This window comes from Achroia grisella, unplaced genomic scaffold (assembly GCF_030625045.1).
Source record: "Achroia grisella isolate CSIRO2021 unplaced genomic scaffold, CSIRO_AGI_Agris_v1 utg1179, whole genome shotgun sequence".
Taxonomy (NCBI): Eukaryota; Metazoa; Arthropoda; class Insecta; order Lepidoptera; family Pyralidae; genus Achroia; species Achroia grisella.
Genome location: NW_026712591.1, coordinates 1,461,321 through 1,484,880, shown reverse-complemented (window position 1 = coordinate 1,484,880; position 23,560 = coordinate 1,461,321). Strand labels below are relative to the sequence as shown.

Here is a 23,560-nt window from a genome sequence, read left to right as displayed (position 1 = left end):
AAGTCATACCTGAGAGCATGTAACGTTTCTCTTGCAGTAATTTCAAGTCGGATTTCCAAAGGAAGCATTTCCTGCAAACAATAAATAAATTATTAATATACTGACAATATACATAGGTAATACCATTGTGTAATACAAATAGAATCACAGCAATTTTATAACTTTTAAATAGGTAAATTCCAAGATAGACAACTACCACCTAGACCTCTGCTTGTTAATTAAACTGCCAAAAACTAATTAATTACTTAAACCAAATCCAAAACTTTGTCAGTTGTTTATCTGGTTCCGAAAGTATTTGTGGCCTAAAAAATAAGTTTTTATTTCAACAATCGACTTTGTTAATTGCTATTTGAATATAAATTGTTTAATATTATTCTAATATCGAATTGTATACTATCAAATTAATGATATCATGCTTTTAAAGAACGTTATTAGTTCACGTCAGGGCGTAATCGTCGCTAAAGTGGGTAATAAATGACCATCGTTTTCCGCGACACCAGGCCGGCAGTTGCTCACATCTCTGGAAAGAAAAATATGCGCGCCTAAAAAAGTTCCACAAAACGAGAAATATCCTTGATTCTCGAGAATATTATGTACATCATAAAATCTGCTTCTTGCCGTCAACTCGTTTATAACAAACCCCGCATTTTATATTTGTTGTTAATATATATGGAGTTTTTTTTCGGACTACTCTAAAGCTGTTGGCCGCAGCTGGCCTTTACAGCTTCACCGGACATTAGGGGGCGAGTGCAGATGGCACTCCAAACCCGCGGAAGGACTTATGGAGCGGCTGAAGGCCAACTTCTGCCTCACGGATACGTTTAGTCTGATGGCACCACTAGGGGTTCGAACCTCGGCTCAGGCCGTCGTAATATCGATCCCCGTTTGAATTGGACGGGGGATCGATCGGAGTCTATATACTCCATATAGCTATACTATATAATACCCACGTATCCATAAACATAGAACTATCAAAGACAAAATCAAGATCTACCACAATATATTTACAAAAATTAAAAATATATACATCATAATTCTGATTATAGTATCCTTCTCTTATTTTTAATTTAAATAATCATTCAAAATGGAAGTTTTAAATGTAACTCAGACAGACAAATCAGATTATTACTTGTTTAAAGAAAATTGCTTTTCATTTAAAATACCAGGAGGTACGAATAGAAGGAAAATTTCAATTACAAAAAGTTTATTTAGTAAAATCTAATAGTTAAAACTACTATTTAGATAACATAACATACACGGTTACTACTGCACATATATTGCATAATTTTAGCATTTTAAAAACAGCAATATATTTCTTATCCTAATACATTAAACATAAGTGTGTAATATATTCTCTTATGCAAACAACAGGTATAATAATGGAATGAACAAGAAACAATCTTCGACACAAACATTTACAAAACTTTTAATATAATTTATTATGGCCCATTTTGTTTTCTTTGTGTTAGGTTATATAGGTAATTTCGTTATAAAAGGTACTGTAAACATTGAACTGAATTGTTTTTAGATAAAGCACCGAGCTTTTATAATTTCTGAAATTTTGTACGTTTGTATTTAGTTTTTTTTTTATTTTAGTTATTTTTCGATTCTTATTATTCTTTTTTTGATTGTTATAACGTTCCCAAGCAATATTTTTTTATTATTTTACATATAATATGAAATGTAATATATATTATATAATCACTATCAATTTTTGTTGCTATCTAATAACTTTGCAAACTACGACAACACCTAACTCCTGATGAACGATAACATATAGGATCATAATACAGCAATATTTGGATATTTCTGTAGGATGTATTAAACCGTAGACCAATAAACACTGGCATGAGTTACCCATTATATCCAGCGCTTTCAAATTCACATTTAAAAAGTATTATTCCTCTGTACCACCCTCCTTTACACACCTGATTTTCATTGCACATTTGTATAAATATTTAATTGTATAGGTATAGGTATGTAGTTTATATTTATAAATAGCGTGTATATGTGTTATTATAGATTATTTTTATATAAGTATGTTCGCATATGGTATGATATATTTAAATATAGATAATATTTGATTAGATTTAAAGTATATTTTCTTTTACATAATTAATAAATTTTGATAATCACCCACATTAATTTCTGTTTTCCCTGTGGTTTATTATAAGAAAATGCCTCAAGGTGTTAAGACCGCTATGTGCACCTTTATTTGTGCATTGAAGTTTAAATATATATGTAGGTGTAGCAATATACTGTTCATGTATGTAGGCGATGGTTTCCACTTTTCATCAAGTGGAATATAAGCTTGGTAAACAAGCTTATATCCCACCTGATGAAAAGTGTAAATCATCTGCCTTATGCCAGTTATAAAAAAAGTTACCATGTTTAATATAACTACGTTATGGTATTAAATATATGCATTTTTAAAGAGATTTGTGATAAAAAATAGGTTGAAAAATAACGTTAGGTATTTTTATTGCTACTTTAATAGTATATCTATTAAGACATCTATAAACAACGTAGGCGAAGTCACCAACGAAACGAATAAATTATACCGGAAGTGGGATTGTCACGTACAGACATTATATCATACCGCAGTCGGCTATTCCAGACTTTATCATAGAAGCCACGATTAATAGCTCGACATGAATGGAATCTTTGGCAGCCGCATAACCTCACTCCATAATATTATTTGCATAGCGTTAGGTAGATATTTATTTATTTATTTTATTTATTGTCACTTTATTAAGCGCAACAATGTCAACTATGCTTTCTGAAAAAATAATTTCATACATTTTTTAGTAGACAAACAGTATGACGATAAACGACCAGTGTGAACCAATTACGAGAAACAGAATTACAGTAGTATTATGGTGGTGATTATCATCCTATGAGCTTTCATATTATTCTTTACACACTGTCATAGAAAACTTTAGGATTACAGAAAAATGGGAATTTAAAAGTGTGGAATTCAATAATATGTGTACGATTTTTTTTTTGGAGAACAACAAGCAATAAGAGCCTGTACTGTGCGAGAAGGGTGTCTGTACTAACTGTGTGAGATAGTAATGACACATATGACAGTGAAGTTATTGAAACTTTGTTTGTTGTTATTGTTACTTACCAATGACAAATAAGGTATTAATAATTTTTTATCCAGCAACCGATTCAAACCAAATTACATATCCAAAATATTTTAAGGTTTGTTACGTTTTTTTTTTTTAATTTGATAGATAAGAGTTATTATATATTGTTCCTTCAATGCCTGTTAAAAGAATGTAAACTTATCATTTCAATATTAAGTATATCAATTTATTTGGAACCCGAATGGCAAATAAGCATAAAATAATTTGATGCAATAGATATCACTGAATATATTTAAACTACCAATACGTTACTATTATAGGAATACCTCCACTGACTCTGCCACGCTCTATTCAAATAACCTTCCTCCGTACCCTATAATTTCACCGTTGAATCTTATCTTTCGTACCGGAACATTATATGAATATAATCTTATTGTTAGTTCATTTTTATAAAGACGTAAATATAAAACTATTTCAAGAGGTATATATGTTAAGAAAAAACGGTCACTTATATTGTATCGGTAATAATAGGTATGCACTCAATATAAAAGAAAGGAAACTTATGGAAATATTATATGTTTTTATCAAGAGTGTGTCAATACCACGGTGATCGTGTTTTCAGAAACTGTATAATATAATATTATTCATAGTGTTAATATATTATTTAAAAGACATTAAGCATTTCATTACTTATATTACCGATTATTACATCAATGCATATATTTTTTAATAAAATATTTTTATTGTCATTGTATTATTTTCTCTTTTGATATATTTTCCAATTTTATATCAACAAAAGACTGTTGCGCCAACTTTCTCAATTTTGTCAGTTTCATATTTGAGGGTGCATATATTTGTTTTTTAAGAGATCTCAACAACTCAACAAGTAAACTTTAGTAAGGCCAACTAATAATGTCATAGGTATAACACAATGAACAGTAGATTGATTGAATTAGGTGAGTATAGAAATATCCAAAATCTACATCTGTATTTGTAATAGAAAACTAATCTACACTGTACAATATATTATTATACGAAAATGTATAAACGAATAATTGATTTGTTATATATTTAATGTTTACCTTTTACTATATAATTATTTAGTTGCAAGTATGCACAAAATGCCAAAGTATTTTTGTCAGTACGTAGACAACTAATAATTTATATTATTAGGCGATCTAATGAATAATTGTTATTCTTTATTTACTTTCCCCACTTAATTTTAGACAGCACAATGTACCTGAAATAGTGATTTGGATTTCTAAGATCTGATGGTCTGGATGTTTAACCTAGTTTAGGGTTCACTATCCTAGATGATCCTACCGCCTACCATAATGCTACTATCTTGTATTGGACAAAAAATACTCACATTAGCGATGGTATAGGAGAGATGTAAGTGGGAAGGCGAAGCGCGTAGAACAGGGACGCCGGCGCGGATCGCCGCAGACACAACAGCGGATGCCGCGTCGCCGCCACCGCAGACCAACAAAACCGCCACGCGCCGCCCGCCAACCGCAGCGCAAGTTTGCTCCAATAACCGCGCGCTGAACCTGAAACATCATTGTCTATTAACGACAAGTCGATCTGATCACTCTTTTATTATAAAGACTTAAGAGATATATCATATTGGTTAAGTATCGATATATCATATTGGTTAACTATTCACGACGGTTTGAATATTGAGAAAGGCGGTAGACTTACAAATGACATGATTTAAATAGTGAATGATACAACTATTATAAATATAAGCTGTTAGTTTTTCATTAACTTGATGAAATTTGAAATAAATAAATGTTTTAATAAAATATTATGCCTATATTTTTTAACACCTTCAAAATGGTACTGTCTCTCTTTAAAAAATACACTTACTCTATTAGTTGCATTAAAAAATATGTATTGCATTTGATTTCACTTGAAATCGTTCATATATAAAAATATTTATGTACTCCGAATTTATAACATTACTTAATTAATCCAAGCCGTATAAGTACTACGAAAAGTATTTTACCATCTAAATAAATTACTTCAGACTTAAATAAATTATCATGTACCTAAGCAAAAAGAAATACACAGGATAAAAGGAAAATAAAAATGTGTTCTTTTTACAGAATTTGTTCAACCCCTGTAGGAGTCCGATTCACCTTTTACAAGTTTCATCTGCTATCTAATCACTAAGTTCTTGGATATTTTACTCAGTGAAAAGTTAAATGCTCCGTAACGTTCCTCTCATTCCTTTTTGCCAGGTTGCTGCTTTTGTTGTACGTGCATAGGTATATAGGTATAGATTAAAGAAGGATGTTTTTAGATTTTGAATGTGTTTAGACTTATTCCAAGTCACTAAATATCGCCTTTTTCAAATCTTTGGTGGGATAGACAGACTCATAATCAACTGTCGATATTGTGGTGACAGCACGTTATATTTCGCCAAAAGTAGTTAAATTTAATCTGGAATACGACAAAGTTATCCACATAACCACTCCGAGTTATTTTTGTTTTATCACTGAAATTTTATTATCAGAAACCTAGTTATATGCGTGGAGAACCATAATTGTATGAGCTAAATCCAAATTAACGACCTTTGGAGTTTTTAAAGACTTATTTAAGGAATTGTTAGTACGCTTCCTGTTTCTTGTGGTTTTTGGAAATTTTTCATCGAGAAATTAATTAGTTTACTATATCTCAATTTCAACCACAATTGGATCTCGGTGGATCATTTACGAGCTACATTGACCTACTTACTTACGCATTTTAACATTGACAATTTATACAGTTTGTTTCGAATATTTAAAAAATAATAATATTTATACTGCCTATATTAAAATGGATATTTTCTTTGCTCTCGTAAGTAGTGTAAACGATATCTTAGTTTAAAATTAGATAGCGCTATATAATGTAGCTTTTTTATAGGTAATAGTCACAGATAATTTATCCCCTCGACATTATCTCCATCATCAAAAAGTAACTGGAATAAATTTTAACCTAAATCGCACCCAAAATTTAACATAATTTTAATCTTAATAATTCTTACCAGGTAAACGCTTCTCAAGCTGTACATTTCATTAGTCTACACTCGTAGTTTGTCACTACAACTATTAATAACAGTATAACGTCTACAAGTTCTGGAAACTTACATAAATCATAGTAGTACACCAACTAGACAATATGTCACATATTGCATAACAGATTAATAACTGTATAATTTGTACTTTGAAGCATTCCAAAATACAACGTCATGTAAATAATAATATCTACACATATAATGAAATCACAGGATATTTGAAAGAACAATAATTGACGTTTATATAATTAACATACCTATTAAAACAATAAAATGTTTCAATCAGCAAATTCAAATTATTCAAAAATAACACCTACGAAATTTTAATCATAAAAAAATTGTGCGATTAACAGCTCTTGTATTTATCTGAATGAAATAAATTCGGACAGTTACGTTTCATTCTATAGTCTTAATACATAATTTAAATATTTGTTTATGCTCTGATCATATATTTACACTAATATTTTATAACTGTGTACGGGAATTTAATACCTAATATACTACGTTTACATCTTTCGGGATAATTATTTCAAATTCACATGGATCATCTTTCAAATGAAAAACTTCAACTTCTGGATGAAGTAGAAACAATTGTCAGCAAAGACGAAAACGTTGCATGTTCATTAATGTCCGTACATAGTAATAAAATATGAATGTACTAGCTCTGCCTGTGGCTTCACCCGTTGAAATTTGAAGCCTCTGTATTATTCTGATGTATAAGCTACTATTACTAGTACTGTAACTGTACTGTTTTATGAAAATCCATTCGGTAATTTTTATCAAATTACTAAATTATTATAACAAACCTATATCCATCCATACTCACAAACTTTCGCATTAATAATATTAGAAAGATATATTTTTAATTATATTATTTTAAATTCTCAAACGCGATAATATTAATTGAGTAAATTTATAAAAGCAAACGACATAAATGTATCACTCTGTATTCATAACAAAAATATAAATAGTTCTACTGGTACCTTTGAATGGCTTACAATTCATTTGATATTTAAATCGTTTAAAGCTTCAGATAAGACGTTTGTGTTTTCAAATAATAATGTCTAACCAACAACCTTCTGTAGTGTGGAGTCGTTTTGAGAGAACAGTCGAAGATGGAAGAATTTTAACATTCGAAATTACTGATATTCCGGAGTCTATGTGGAGTACTGCAGTGGAATTTATGCTGGGAAATTACTTAAGGGAAGACGTTTGGTGGACTACTGTTGGTATGTACAAATAATAAAATATAGAAAATAACATGAAATTTCATTTTAAAATTAATATCCAGTATTTAATTTCATTATATGAGTTATTTTTGGATAACATAAATTCCTTTCTTATTATGTTTGTTATATGTTGTGAAATCATAATACATATCGTGGTTTTAATTTTGCATTTTGGCACAGTCGTAAATTTTAAAAACAATTTGTTACTCACTTATATTCTTGTTATTAACAATCTATCTTCTAACGATCAAATTTTTATTTATATTTAAACCATAATTTTACTAATAAACAAAAGTAAAAGAAAGATATAATAATCAAAATATGAATAAACTTAAACAATCGTAGCAATTAATTAAAAACAATTTTCTCCGAAAATTTGTTATCGTACAACATTAAATTGAATGGGGCTTTAAGTTCTTAAGGAACATTTATCAATGAATCCCTGATCTGTGCGTGAGAATTTTTTGCAATTAGCAAAATCTCCTGTTACGTCGGGGCACACTTCTTACACAAGAAAATACCTAAGTCATTAGCTGTATTCGGGATGCGGACGGATTGAGCGCTCAATTACGTTGAGGATGAAGAAAGGAGGATACTTCAAATGTGGTATCATTAGACACCCTTTTCTCGGGTCTCTTTGCTCATCCATGTTTCAAAATTATAACTTTATTCATTGGGCTTATGTTAAGCGATAAAGAATGACTAAATAATAACATGTTTTCAGACGTGTCATCCTTTTTTGTATTATTATTGTATAACATATTGAGTAAGCGGTGAATTTAAATTTATTATTATTATTATTTATTTATTTATTATATTCTAGATATAGTGTTGCGAAGGAGAATCATTTCAACGAGACAAAACTAGAACTAGTTCATGTCTTTATAAAATAATAACAACTATTGCAATAGAACCTTGATTAGAAACAATGATTAGAAACAAAGAAATCTAGCCAAATGCTAAAATCTGTAGATAATGAAAAAAAAAATGTAACTGCTGCCTCCTTTTATAATATATAATAATCTTGTATAATATCATGATAATCGTACTTGTTAAGTAGTTGTCTTGACTAGTAAAATTAACTTTTAAATTATCAGCTTTTTTTACGATTCATTATAGTTTTAAAATAAAAAAAACACAATTCTAATTAATATTCCTGGACTACTTACACAGTGCCATCTAGTTCCAAGCTAAGTAGAGCTTGTGATAAGGTTGTAAATGCGTACATAATATACATAGAAAATGCCCAGATCAATATATAAATAATCATACGCATGAATACAAATATTTGTATTGTCGAGTACTCGAACCCGCGACCGTTAGAAGTAAATCGATGTGCTAAACCGCACTTTTATTTTACCGATTTAATTGTACATTTATATTAATAGCGTATTTCCAAAATTATACTATGTATGAGATCCCAAAATTGAGACATATATCTTAATCCATTAAACTGAAACTTGATATTTACTAAGACTTCACGTCATTAATTTGTAAGCAGACTTAATTAATTCTCCTATTGTAATATTAAAATATAAATTTCAAAAAACTATAAGCTCGATTTTAATACAAATAAACTTAATAGAGCTTTAATTAGATGAATATGAACCAATTGAAATGAAATATGAAAATTAATATAATATAGGCACAGATAATATAATAATATAGGCAAGCAATCGCGTTTCGGTATAATTTTGCATACTGCAATCTTTTATAAAATAAAATTATTAATGTAGAAATGTTTAATATGTAGTTAGTATAATGACGGGTAATTAATAATTACGAATATCGACAGGTACAGCGAAGAATCCTGATGCAGTACAAGAGTACCGAGTATTGCTGACATCGATTGTTAAGCAGAAAATGAGTTTGGCGTGCTTCCTCGCAGCTGGAGACGGTTCAGGACACACGCTTGTCGGTGTCAACATTTGCTTGCCACAAGAAAAGGGACGCTTCGTTGAACACAGCCCGGTTATAAATGATTGTGACAAATTTTCGACATTATAACGGTTAAAATTAATAGTAGCTTTAGTATAAATATAACAGATATAAAAGTATTAGTTTCATGGTGATTCTCCATAGATATTGTATTTAACGTCATCTGATAAAAAGTAATACCAATATTATCATGACATCGTTATATTTAAAAATAAATTTCGTGAACAGTAATGGTAATCATGGCCTGTATTTTGTATAGTGGTCTACAGCTACATTAGTTTTGGGATATGGTTCAGATTTAGTAGGATCGTTTGTCCAAATACCGGTTTTGGGGCCTTTGTCTTCCCGAGATATAGCGTTCCAAATGATAAGATGTATAACCATGGTACGCTCGCCCGCTGGCGACACCTTATGACTGCCAAAGTTTTGGAACGCTATATCTTGAGGCATACGAGGCAAAGTCCCCCAGAACCGGCACTTGATTAAACTGTGCTACTAATTATGAAGAAACTATTCATAATTAGTTTATATCCCAAACCCAATGCATATCCCAAAACCAATAATATCGCTGTACAACTATGCAAAATATGGGCCAAAATAATATATGGGGACTTTGACGTCACTCTTTCTATCCTGTAGTATATGTAAAATATGGTTTGTATCTACATCTTAAAGAAGAGGTGAATGTGTTTAACAAAATTGTGTTTATCATCAAGTTACATCAACTTTATTTGGTCTATTTTATCACAAATACAATCTTTTTATTTTAGATTCCATTTCGTTGCTCTTGCCATTATTCCCGACCCTGGATCCATTCCCATTTATTCACCCGTCTGTATCCATTCAAGGCCGACCTAGATTTCGCTTTCCGTTATTATGCTGGTATAAGTTTTCAGTATTGAAAATATTATCTACTTTTAATTCTTATTTTTTAATAAAAACTCATTTATATTTCCAATGAAATAAAGTTATTTTTTAGTTAATATTGTAACGTGTAGACTAGTATTTAACAAATATTACAACAGAAAAGTTAATTTTCTGTGACGTTTATTATTATTACAGAAAAATGTTTACCAACTACATAGTATATAATATATAAAAATCAAAAACAGATTACTAATAGAAGTACATGTATCAAAATATAACCAGTTTAGTTTTACAACCTTCACGACATTTTAGGGCATTACTAATACAAATAAAGTCACATAATATAAAATCTCCAACAATGTGGTTTGAATTGTGCGACATAAAATAGTTGAGATACAACTGAAATGTCGGCAAATAAAGTAAGGCAGTGGAGTTAGATTGCTGTTTATTTACGTATATAAGCTGAGGAATAAACTGCATGGCATAATTTTGAAAACATGTCTAGTATGTCTACTCAGCACTTCTGCATAATAAAATTTGTCAAAGTGTGAGTTGACAACGAACTTTGTAATGACCATTATATGCAACTAAAACTAAATAAGGAAACTATATATCAGCATAGATACGTTTATGTATATATTTTGTACTTTAATTTTAAACTAAAAATAAATTCGATTAACTAGAACATAGTCTGGTATGATCTATAGGATTAGAAACTTTAAATTCTACATAGGTGTGGTATTGGTATACATAACTAATTATGTAATTTATACAACTTTCAAAGTTTTTCATTACTTCTTATATATGTACATATATGTATTCTATAATAATTGTAAAAAAATCTATTTGAAGTAGCTATTCTTCGTAGCTATTCTTACCACCTACATTCATATTATTTTAATGATCAATCTTTTCTAATGGTATCTTGAAACTATTATTATGTGCCCTTTTTTGTATATTTTTTAATACTGTAGAAGAGATTCTCAAGTAACCTATATTAATATTATTTTATTTGCAGCCGAAAACGAAGGCAGGTTTAACTTCGCTACGTTTGTTCGTAGAGGCTATGAAAGTGACAGTGATATATGATAAATACAACGTGAATGAATATCTCATGGGAGCTGGCCTCTCTGTAACACCAGAATACAGAGGCCTCGGTATTGGTGTCGAATTATTGAAAGCGAGGTTCGTCTTAAATTTCTTGTCCAAAGGCACAAAAGTGTACCTAACTAAATGGATACCGTTAAATTTGATGACAGTTTAGTGGCATTGATGAATTTATTAACACAGTATCTATTGCTTCATCACTCTAAATTAATATAAAGTTTTTAAATGTTAACTATGTATACAAACACTCCATATTTTCCTATGTCAATTAAAATAAATAAGCTAACGGTCGCCTGATGTACAAATGTCTCACATAAACAATATCATGGATATAATTTCATAATATGTGGGCGTCACTCACTAATATGAACTAAAGTGTTGTAGTAAGTTATTATATCATTGATACACAGCTTACAAAACAAATTGCTTACTTATTAAAATATATTAGAAAGAGACGCAAGACCACGGAGACCACTTTGAAGAAAGTCTATCTCGATAAATACCTCTCGATTGGTCTTTAGTATTGGAGGAGAGATATTAGAAATATTCGGTAGATTCATTGATAGTCAAGTCGATCGATAGATTATAGAAAAGTTTTTCTTATGAAATATTCAAAAATATTTTCGCATTGTAAAATTTTATTCTTATTTTCAGAATGAAACTAACAAAGACTTTGGGTCTTAAAGCAACTGGTGGAATATTTACAAGTATGCAGGCGCAACGAGTGGCGGCTAAAGCGGGCATGGAGTGTTTGTATGAAATTACATATAAAAAATTCGGGAAACAATGCCATATAACATTTGATACTGACACAGAGTTTTTGAAAATATTTGCAATAAATATTGATAACTAAGAATTAAAAATATAGCTATTTTTCTTAAACCGATATCCATTGAATTATTTTAAGTGTAATTAATTTAAAGTGGTTTTTATTTAGAAAATATCATCTATTTCATTGTATATAACTGATTTGTGACAATGCATTGCATATTAATAATATCAGTGATTTAAATAATTACAAAAGTTCTCAATTGAAGCATTCAACCCATTATCGCCTTATATCATACAATTTTTCTTCGCCATACAATTCGTTTACTAAAACCTCAGTAGTTTCAAAGCAGCAATTATTAATTAGTTGACTTTTTTAGATCATTTATAGTTAATAATACAAATAATTGTGAAAAGGTTAAAGTAAAAAGAAGATAATCATAACCTGACTAAGTATGGACAACTTTCTGCATTCAGTAAAAAAAATATATCACCACTAACCTTTAGACAAAATAACTGTAGTCGAAAACATTGCAGTTATTTATGATTAAATATGTTACTATTTGCAAATTGTTTTCACCCTCATACTATTATATTATTATCTTTAACTGATGACGTAGCAGTGTATACTCTCAGCACAGACAAGAGTATTCCATTATATTTTATTAAAAAAAATAAGGAGAATTTTTATCTTAGTTGTCCGACGCAAGGGACGTGGACTATAAAAATGCATATTACCTACGCACACATGAATCTCACGTAGTATATAATTTTCACGCAGGACTAAACAACAATGTTAATAAAATGACGTGACACTGACGTCATTTCAAAGGTTTAAGACTTCTGCGGTTAATAGTCTGTGGGTCCCGACTTTATGACTCTACTGAGAATAGCAGGGATGATAAATGATCGCCATTTCTGGGGACTGTAACTGGCTGGACTTAAATTTAATTTAAACGATAAGTAGGTAAGTTATATAGTGGAGGAGAATTCTAAAAGCGTTACATTTATTATGATGATTGAAAAAGATTTGGGTTTCAAAACAAGTGGTTTACAGAGATAGTCTTCGTAAACGCCATTTGTCAAGTCAAGTCTTACCTATTACACCGAACAGCTTGCTTTGAAATATGTTTACAAGGATGAGAAAAAACTGTGAAATTTCAGGATCCATTTTAGAAATTACAGGATATGGTGGAATAACATCTTTGTACACCGAAATAGCTTTACATGGTGGTATCACAGCTAACACATGACAACGTGATGTCCGTTGTACTATTCATATATGTAACTGACGAATACCACTTAACATCAGGTATGCCATCAGCTAGTTTGTCATTACAGTTACATTAAAAAAAACACTATTAGACACTAGATACTGGGTTTATCTTGTGTCCAATAATGTATTTTTTTCGAAGGTGAGTCGATGATCTAGTACACTCTGCTGGTAAGATATGGGTTGATGAAACTGAAGATAGAGAGGCATGAAGGTACGAGGAAGAGGCCTTTCTCCAGCAGTGGGATTAAAAGCCTAATAGGCCATTATATAAATTAGGTAATTGTTTAACATTAACACTAACTAGTTAACATTTGCTATATAAAGCGATTTGCTACCAACCACCTACACGACATGTCAGTCTTAATCCATGGTATATAGAACCAAAGTTCTCAGAGATAAGTAATACGTAATTATTCAAGACATATATTATATGTAATAATATAATATATGTACATGATTTACATTATATGTAAGTTAATATAAATACATTATAACCGTGAATAATGTCTAAATAATTAAGTAAAATATCATGACTTATGACAATGTTTGTACATACTTAAAAAGTATTTAAAAAGTTATATAACAGAATCATAAACTTACTAATTGTATAATAAATTGTAATTAGTAACAATATACATAACAATAAGAATATACTAAGAATATACTGGATTATGCAATTAAAAATCGTACCGCACACCTGCCTAGCAATGAGTCATGTAATAAAATGTTTAAAACTTTAGCGGCATCTGTGCTCTGTCATTTATAAACGACCTCTTAGTAACAAGAGGTTCTTTTTATTAAAGTAATACACAGAGGCTTAATAAATTTCTCATAACAGTTTTAACGGTGTACCGTTGTCAGTAAATTGCAATTTATCCATCTTACACTTTATCAGAACCAAGTTTAGGATATTATGAAGTACTATATTCTGAAAACCTAAGTATATTTTTAGTGTTTATTATTCAATTTTACATCTTATTTATCTTTTAAATAAAATAAGGTATGTATTGAAATTACAAGATACATAAATAGTAAATACTAGTGATATCAAAAGCAAATGTTTATTCTATTTCTTTTAGACAAACAAAGAATAATGTACAAGAAATCATATGAAACCACTCAGAATTTTGAATTCTGAAAATATTTTTATATATCTCTATCTGTTATTTAATAATATGTCCAACTTTTAGTCGAAACTTTTAGTCAAACTAAATATTACAGAGGTCTTTTGAATTGTAGCGCTACATGCGGTTACGATGCTAATCAAAAATAAAACTGAGTTACTAACTGATTTTGGGAGAATGGGATTGTTAATGTGGTTCTAATAATCCCATCGCTACCAATGTACCATTTCAAAATGATACCGGCTTGGTCCCATTATATGGGCTAACTGACCTGATCTCATGCTTATATTATTACCCTCTACTGGTCCCGCGCTAGCGTAGCACAGGCGGGTGCAACATTCCATTATCATCCATTAAAAAACAACTTAGTTTTAGTAAAACTAAGTGCAGTACTTGCTCCTCAAATTAGATTTTGCGCTCTGTCATTGAAACATATATATAATATATTAAATTAATATGTTATGTAGAAAAGTATTCATTGCGACGAACCTTTGGGATTGGTTTCATACTATAACGACGGAATACAATCGATAGTTCATCTGAGAACGATTTAACCTCTTTTTGCAATTTTATACGTGTCCACCGTGTATCGTGTAATTTTATGTGTGAGATTGGCGGAATTATTGTGCCCTACACAATAGGAATCATAAATAATAGACTGATGTGAAGTGTTTCGCATTTTTGTGCTCAAATCTCGTTTCGGTTTTTAATTCAAATTGCCTGAATACAAAATCAGTTGTTTTCATTACACAATGTCATATAAATACATTGTTATAGGTATATTTGTGATGAGAATTGTTTATTGATTGATCACAAGCTTGAATAGTAGAATAGGTTGATAAACTGTCACAAAGACCCAGTGTGAAGCGATTCATTGTACAAGGACTGTCTTCAGTAATACTATAGATAGAACAGAATAAGGACATTCGCATATAATGTAAACCTATTATTTTCAAATAAACGAGAATAAAATAGTTTATATAACTTATTGAAATTGTCTCAAATATAAATATATTTTCAGAGACAACGACTTATACGTGAAATATATTTAGTAGATATAGGTCTAATATAGAAGTAACCTATACATTACTCCAAAAAAAAACATAACAACTGAGTTTAGTTTCAATAAATAAATATTATCACTACATGTATATGTAGATACACAAAAAAAATCAATAATGAATATTATTTTAAGATTTTTTTTATGTAATTGCAATGGCAAGCAAGATGGCCCACCTAATGGTTATCGTCAGTTATATACATCTACAGAACTATAAACATCACAGAATCATATGACACCCGTGATACCATTCATGCGTTACCATTCCAGATTATTAAGATGTCTGGACTAACATGTCTAACTAAATTTTACTAGTATAGACAATCACGCTCACTAAAACAAATTAATAAAATTATTACCATTACAGACCTTCATAGCCACGTTAATTCAGCATCATAATTGATTATTAAATAATATCATTATAAATATTAAATTAATAATATAAATTAATTGTACACATTATTAATGTAGTTTGTGGGATTTTAATATGAATGATTTGATTTAGTAGTAAATAAAATATTGCGATGCTATTTGTAGCGGAATTAAACAAAATAATAAAAATCAATTTAGTGAAATGGACTTCCACAGAATTACACGTAATTCGATTAAATATAAATAAAGTATTTATTTTATAAGTTGTATGTTTTGAATCCAATAAAAAAAAATCTAGATATATAATAGATACTTTAGATACTAATGTATCGACTCTCGAAAAAGTCGACTCGAAAATAACGTATACCCAATATTTAATATTATTTTTGTATCTGGCCCTTCGGAATAGAAGGCAATGCATTTTGTATTGAGTATAGATATAAGTGTTTTCTATTGTTTCGTTACTTTTACAGACATGGCATTGTGAGCCGGTTACGTAACATATTTTACTTTTATAATTTCCATAGGACTTATATACATTATAATATGTATTCTATCCCTACACTATATACCTACTCCAAATAGTTGATACGATACAGTGTTGTAGGTTTTGTTGAGATTAATAAGCATTTTTCGGTAGCAGTGACAACAATGTGCGTAAAAAATGAGTAAATAACGGGTTGGTAGAAATAGCTGGTTTTTGCGCTCGAAGTAATTGTTTACTTTCACTAACATATCCAGCCGCCCCGGAGTTAGATACATTTTATACAATATCAATTTATGAGGAAGTGACGCAGTTACTTAATTTGCCAAAGTAGATTTTGTACCAAGTAGACGGCGTAACTGTACTACGCCGTCTACTTGGTACAAAAGGGTGAACAGCATATGGCAGAGAAATTATTATCATCATCTTATATTTATATCATCGCAGCCATCATCATGATGATGTGATGTCCGTGATGCTGTTCATATATACATATATACATGCGACGGCTACTACTTCACTATCAAGTGACTCATCAGCTTTTTTGCATAACGTCAATTGCATAGAAAAAGGAGAAATAATAACAATATCCGTATATTTTACCTTTCATCTTCTGGTAGCTCGATGTATAGAGGCAGTAGCGTGATGTTTCGCAGATGAAGTGGGTTGTCGCCAGCGAGGTACGTGTGCGATATCTCTGCCAGCGACTGGTTGAAGGCGCGCACGACGGCGGCGGCCGAGGGCGGCGCGGCGATGCCCACGAAGAACGTGGCGCGCGCGTCCGCCTGCAGCACGCGCAGCTCGCGGCCCCCGGCTGTCGCGGCGAACACAGCATACGCACACCACGCCGCGCACGCGTACCACGCCACGCACACCGACCACGCGCACCTGCGCATCACGCCCCCCCGCACCGACCTCACCGCCGCCCGCGCCCATCCCTCCCCCCGCACCACGCCGCCATCGCCAGCGCTCGATCAACACCATCCACGCTCAACGCCCCACCCCGTACCACAGATTTACCCCCTTTCTCAACATTTACTAACACTCAAAATGTCACTAAATTACTACACGATTTTACTAACACTGAAGGTCCACAAATATTTACATACAATTTTTACAACATCAATATAACACTGATCTATGTAATGGACGGTTTTAATATTAGAGAAAACATTTGACCCGTAATTTCAATTATGTTTTATTTGCCGGCGGCGTATCTGGAACAAAAGAAAATTGCGATGTAGTGGCGTAGGTACTCGTACGAATAAATTTACTAAATATGAAACATTTTAATCATTTTCAGTAGCAAGGAAAAATGTTAAGTACAATTATATTTTCGTAATAGTAATTTGGAATAAACATAACAGAATGTTGAAATTGAAGTTAAATCTAGATAAAAGTACCTAAAAAAAATAATATACCTTGATAGCCTAACTCAATATCGCCTCGATTTGTTTGTTGTACTATTTTAATATGTATGAAGACTGGAGTTACATGTTACCTTATATTATTAATATTATGTTAATACTGGAAAATTAGTAATTGTCTACTTTTTAATTTTCAACAAAGACATATGTATATGTTTTCTTCAGTACACATACCTACTACTACAGTACCTACATAGTTACTTATTGGATATGGCCGTAAGATATAGTTATGAAAGTTTTAAACTTATCTAAAATCAGCAAAGACAAAAATAATAATAGAAACCAAAAAGGCACAGATGAAAAATATTAGGTATCAGAGATAGAAAAAAGAGGAAAATATAATATACAGACACTAAAATTAAAAAAATAATAAACATTAAAAACAAGAACAAGATGAACTAGGCAACTAAGTAACAGAAATAAAAAAACATATGTAACTGAAATACCAAAAGCTGATGGCGTGGGTATCTGGTAAATGGTAAATGATGTAATGAATGAAACCTTCATGATTATCATAAAATATATGATATGTGTTACATTGTAGTCTCCATAGTACCTATCCTCATCCATTCATAAGAACAAATTTAGGAAGCCGAAAGGAGAGGATAGTTAAATTACTAAACATGGATATTTTGTAATTTGTCTATCCTCTCCTTTCAACCAGAAGTTAGCTTACATAGCAAGCTGCTGGAAATAGAAAAAGGTGAGGCTACAATAAAAAAATCGTTCTATCATAAGTATCGCATAAATGATTAATAGATACTTAGTAATACGTAATATATTTTCCAATTTCGTGCGTAGGACACCATGAACCTAATTTTATAAGCTATGTAGAATAGGCGAAGCTATAATACATTAGTTTCTCCTATTGAACTCCAGACACTTGACTACCACCAACTATGTACCTACTATTTTTGTAAGTAAAAAGAACAAGATATTGAATGAATATAAAATAAAAGTACTTTCGCCGATTTAGATTTCGAACACAAAATTTAGAAGATTGCCGAATTGTCTAACAGCCAATAACTTGGTAGACAATAAATTTGCTTGCTAGTGTGATGTGATTTTTTTACCCTATAGGAATGAAAAGAATATCGCGGTAGTACAGAATACAGTAATTTTCCTTGCATTGTTTCGTAGTGGAAAATGTTCGAAGTGGAAGAACTCTTTACTGTATATTTTATATAGTAAGCAGTTGTAATCAATAATTCAGGGAATTATTTTACTCATTATATATCATACTCATAACATTGATACGTTTAATGGAATTAACACGACTATAGCTTTACCCTAATCTGTAATTAAGTGCTTCGTCTGACCCTTCTTCATTCAATATTCATGTAATGACCTAAACAAATGGTACTATATAGTATATCTAACAATAAATTTTTAGATACACTTTTATTCATTCATGATACAATATTTTTCGTACTACTCTATTCCCTGAATTTAGTTGTGTCGAGTCGAGTAACTGTCTGTCGCGAGATAACCTATTTATTTTCACGAAAAACGCGCGTGGAGTTAACGTTTCTCATTAATTATTCTTGGATATGCCTACTGGCTGTAGTAAAATAAACCTTCGAAATACGTTAGACATTTTGAAATGTTGAGTTGATATCGATTTCTATAAAGCAAATTATAAAAATCGGTAAAGTGGGAATTCATCGCACACACTAGTGGTTGCGAAATTTCTTGTTTACTAATGTACAGTAACTAAATTCTGTATATTAAAGTAATTAGGATGTTCCAGGTACAGATAGATGATTAATAGAGTAGGTATAGATGCATCAATAAAATCGGACCGCGTAACTGTATATTTTTTGGGCGGTTTTGGATGAATTCTTAGACACTGCTTTAGTTAAATAGGTATTTTATGATTTTCTGTAATATTTTTTACACCGACCTTAATTTTTTCACATTTATCGTGAATATTATGGAATAATTGAAAGGAGTTTTAAAATGTATGTAGCGGTTGTACTTCATCAGATAGTCCACTTAAGATAGAAAGCCGACTTTTATTTTATTCATACCCAAACAGGTATCTATAATAATTATAATTAAAAATGGACGGCATTGGTAATATCTAAAATAGAACACTGTGACGGGCCGAAGTATTTATAATTTCATTTATTCAATAAAGATACTGGGAACAGCTTACTTGGGAAACCAAGGACAGGCACAAAACTACACTTTGTATAGTTAATTTAGAAACCGATTGGAATAAAATAACAACTACAGTATATTAGTAAAAAGTAGTCTTAAAACAGTTAATCCATTTCTAATATTAAATGCATAGACTAACAGACAAAAACCCTAACAATACTTGTTTTGAGTCCTATTACATTGATAAAGTCTTCTACTAATAGTTTATGTTATATATTTTCTATATACAGAGATTAGTTACATTTTTATTACGTATGTGTATAAATAAATTATATATTTTATTAGGCATAAGGAATTTTATATTTAGGTAGATTACAGCTCAGAATCACAATAAGCAATTTTTGAAGCTACATAACCTAAATGAGGCAGATGGCATTGCCTTCTTAATAATAAAGACCCGTAATTTGTCTATGTTGTTCTCACACCAGTTATGTAAGCACCAGCGTATTATTATAATGTATCTATTAATTCATCTTATTACCGTCACTAAATGGACTACAATTCATTAACGTAATAGACACAGGTCCGGCCACAGGTAGTGGAACGATTACCATCCAATAACAAAATTATACTATGGTATAGGCTGCGGAAAACCTGGCATCAATTGTTAACAAATAGAGGATATATTGTTCATCCATGTTGTCTACTTAGCTTCATAATCATTAAAATCATTATGATAACGATCATACTGGTAAAGAGTTCGAAACTGGTAATATAATTCTAACATAACTGATGATAAAATCGAGTATAATTAATCCATTACTGTCATATTTAAACAAATAAATGAGCTGTCAGATAGATAGATCAAAAGTGCAAAGGGTTCCAATCAGCAAAGGAATCTTGGAAAGGATTATGTATAAAGCCCTTCCATAAATAAAATAACTTGCCGCCATCACCATCTCAGTGACATTAAGGGAGATTGTTCCATTGAGTGAATACGCTCGAAGTTAAAATTATAGGTCTTGAGGCGTACCCTCGTCACGGGCCTCAAAGAAGCTAATTGAAAGTGACTTGTGATTTACCTACCCTCAGTTTAATATTAAATTTACTTAAAGAATGAAGTAATACTCCGAAAATATTATTTTATTTATAAAACAAGCTATGAACTATGGCTTCGTCTGCGTTGCTTTTACAAAAATACAGACAAATCTAAAAATGTCAGTTTAAATATTTAATATTAATTATTATTCATTTCATCTTCTAATTTAAGTTTATTAGGCTTGTAACATATTTTGGCATCCTTGATAACAAGTCAGTAAATATGTAATAATATCATCTTGTCTGTGGTAAAAGTTATAAAAACTAACTTAGTATGTCATTGTGATGCCCTTCTCATATTGTACACTTAATATTTAATTTAAAGAACTAAGTAGTAAATGTAGGTAATATTATACAATATTTTTTCCAAGGTTCTCAATTAAATGTATGAAGTAATTTAGAATGAAATTTTGGTATAGTTTTACTAACTTGCATTCAAACTAGTATTTTTTTTATACTACGAAGTCGCTAACAGGCCTATGGCCCAACTAATGCTAACGGGTTACCCTAACTTATGGACGCCTAAAACACACAACAAATCTTACAATCTGTCTACTCGTATCGTACCTATCTGTGTAAACAAAAATAAATATTTTCAATATTGTAAAAAAATACAATTTAGTGATGAAAAAAGCCTAATAATAAAATTGTAATGCAAATGTCATAACTATCAATTGATGTAAACGTAGCAAAGCGGTAACTAATACACACCACCCACTGAGATTGAATGATAGAGTTTAGTATTCTGCCCTGAGTAACATATTAGTTTTGACTGTACGTTGAGAAAATACTCAATTATATTCGTTCAATCAATTGAGAATTCACAAAGTAATTTACCAAGTGGTGGTCACACAAATTATTTATTTATTTATAGCATCTGTGACTGGTTACGTAGTGTTAGTTAAGAAATCGTTTCATTTGCATTTGGATAATATATCACCGAAGTGCCAAAAATTCACATGTATGTCAAATATATTCCTTATACGTATACATTATTAGCACAACTACCGTTTAAATAAACAGGAGTGCTTAATAAGTAAACATAATAATATTAACAAGTACTTATTTCTTAGTATGAGTATTACATTAATTTTGATCTTGAACCCACTCGTCATTAAGAATTCATCATTTAAATTATATATCTACCCACTCTTCTTCATCAGGACTAAGGGCTAAGACGAGTAGGAAACTCATCATGGTAAAGTATCTATTTAAATTTCAAAATAATAAATATCTGATAAAAATTCAATTTTAATCGAAAAATAAACTGAATAGTGTCGTTTAACGGGTATACTCTAGCAAGATTGAGTTTGCCAATACTTTATGCAGATCCTAGCATAATACTATTATAGAATGCAAAATAGCAGAATGAAGAAAAATACCTGAAAAGCAGTACTATTTCACGAAGTATTTATTATTAAATAAATAAATATATGGTCATTTTTGCGCCTGTATAGAGATTTTGATTTTGTGTAGTAAGATTTTTTAAGGTATAAGTACATTTTTATATTATAAATAAGATTAATAGATCAATTATTGCGAAACTAAAGATATTTACCGTTAAATTAAATACCGTTTTCTTATACAAAGAACCTCATGTCTGTATAGTAATATCGTCTCTTAAATGTACAGTTACCTTACATTTTTGTTTATATTTTTAGAAACACCACATTTTGTTTTCTATGCAGTCAATTTAATTACCCCGTTTAAAATTAGTAACTAATAATTTAGGGGAAACTAAAGTAATTAAGTTTTTTGAACGAAGTAAGTATCTACAAACAAATATATTTCTGGATGCATTCCAAGTACTTTCTTACAGACAAATTACAGTAAAAAAACTGCAACGCAATTGCAGTGATACTTTCGTGAGAATATTATTTCAGTATAAAATTTTAGTGCTTTACAAAGATTCTTTTAAATAACTATTTAAAATTAAGTACGTTAATTATATAGATTATAATTAACGCACTTATATTATATATACATTAAAATTTTAGATACTTTAAAGTAGGTACATACGGATATACACGTTTCAGTTCGATGAAGCTATTATTTTCATGCTTATATAGTCTTGATACTTGTAAGTATACCCTTAATACTAGAACACCCAAACCTAACCCAAATTCAGAACAATCGTTTTCTAAATTGATCTCACTTACTCGAAACAACGACCTATTACGCCACACTAAGGTTATCCTATTAACATTTTAGCGGCTTGTAAATTACGTAATAATGCGACTAGAGAATTCATCGGCGAATATAAAGATTTTCAGATGTTACAGCTTGGAAAACAAGATACATCCTTGAAATGCTTTCATAGCCTTATACTGCTATAAGGGAATTACATGTTAAATAAGCCTCGGGGTTGAACGGCGGTCTCTCCCTACTCACAGTAATTAGACGTGCGTAGAAAGGGAACGATTATTTTAAATGGAATTAACCGTAGACAGCTAGCATCGACAAGTATGAAATGATACTAGTTACGTTGATTTAATATTTTTGAATAGAATCGAGTCTAATAAATAAAAGTTAAATATAAATTGGCACTAATCCAACT

The 23,560-nt window shown here is 30.6% G+C and overlaps 2 protein-coding genes across 2 annotated transcripts in view; one reads left to right on the top strand and one right to left on the bottom strand.

Annotated features, from left to right (window-relative positions):
- The window catches only part of LOC131852847 (uncharacterized), a 37,943-nt gene extending 20,672 nt beyond the window's left edge, over positions 1-17,271 (bottom strand). Inside the window, exons 1-3 of the mRNA XM_059203585.1 lie at positions 16,979-17,271; positions 4,462-4,642; positions 10-71 (exon numbers count right to left, since the gene is read on the bottom strand). Coding sequence (XP_059059568.1) covers positions 10-71; positions 4,462-4,642; positions 16,979-17,271 — 536 coding nt within the window. The remainder of the gene's footprint in view (positions 1-9; positions 72-4,461; positions 4,643-16,978) is intronic.
- LOC131852854 (uncharacterized) lies at positions 7,211-12,144 on the top strand. Its single transcript, XM_059203595.1, has 4 exons — positions 7,211-7,379; positions 9,175-9,350; positions 11,203-11,369; positions 11,946-12,144. The coding sequence occupies exons 1-4, from the start codon at positions 7,211-7,213 to the stop codon at positions 12,142-12,144; spliced, it is 711 nt and encodes a 236-aa protein (XP_059059578.1).
- Positions 17,272-23,560: the final 6,289 nt, after the last annotated feature.

Bases quoted from the DNA above. Each gene is read 5' to 3' on its own strand.
- LOC131852854 (XM_059203595.1), top strand. From the start codon at position 7,211: ATGTCTAACCAACAACCTTCTGTAGTGTGGAGTCGTTTTGAGAGAACA. The intron at 9,351-11,202 runs GTTATAAATGAT...TTTTATTTGCAG, and splicing joins GCTTCGTTGAACACAGCCCG to CCGAAAACGAAGGCAGGTTT. The intron at 11,370-11,945 runs GTTCGTCTTAAA...TCTTATTTTCAG, and splicing joins GTCGAATTATTGAAAGCGAG to AATGAAACTAACAAAGACTT.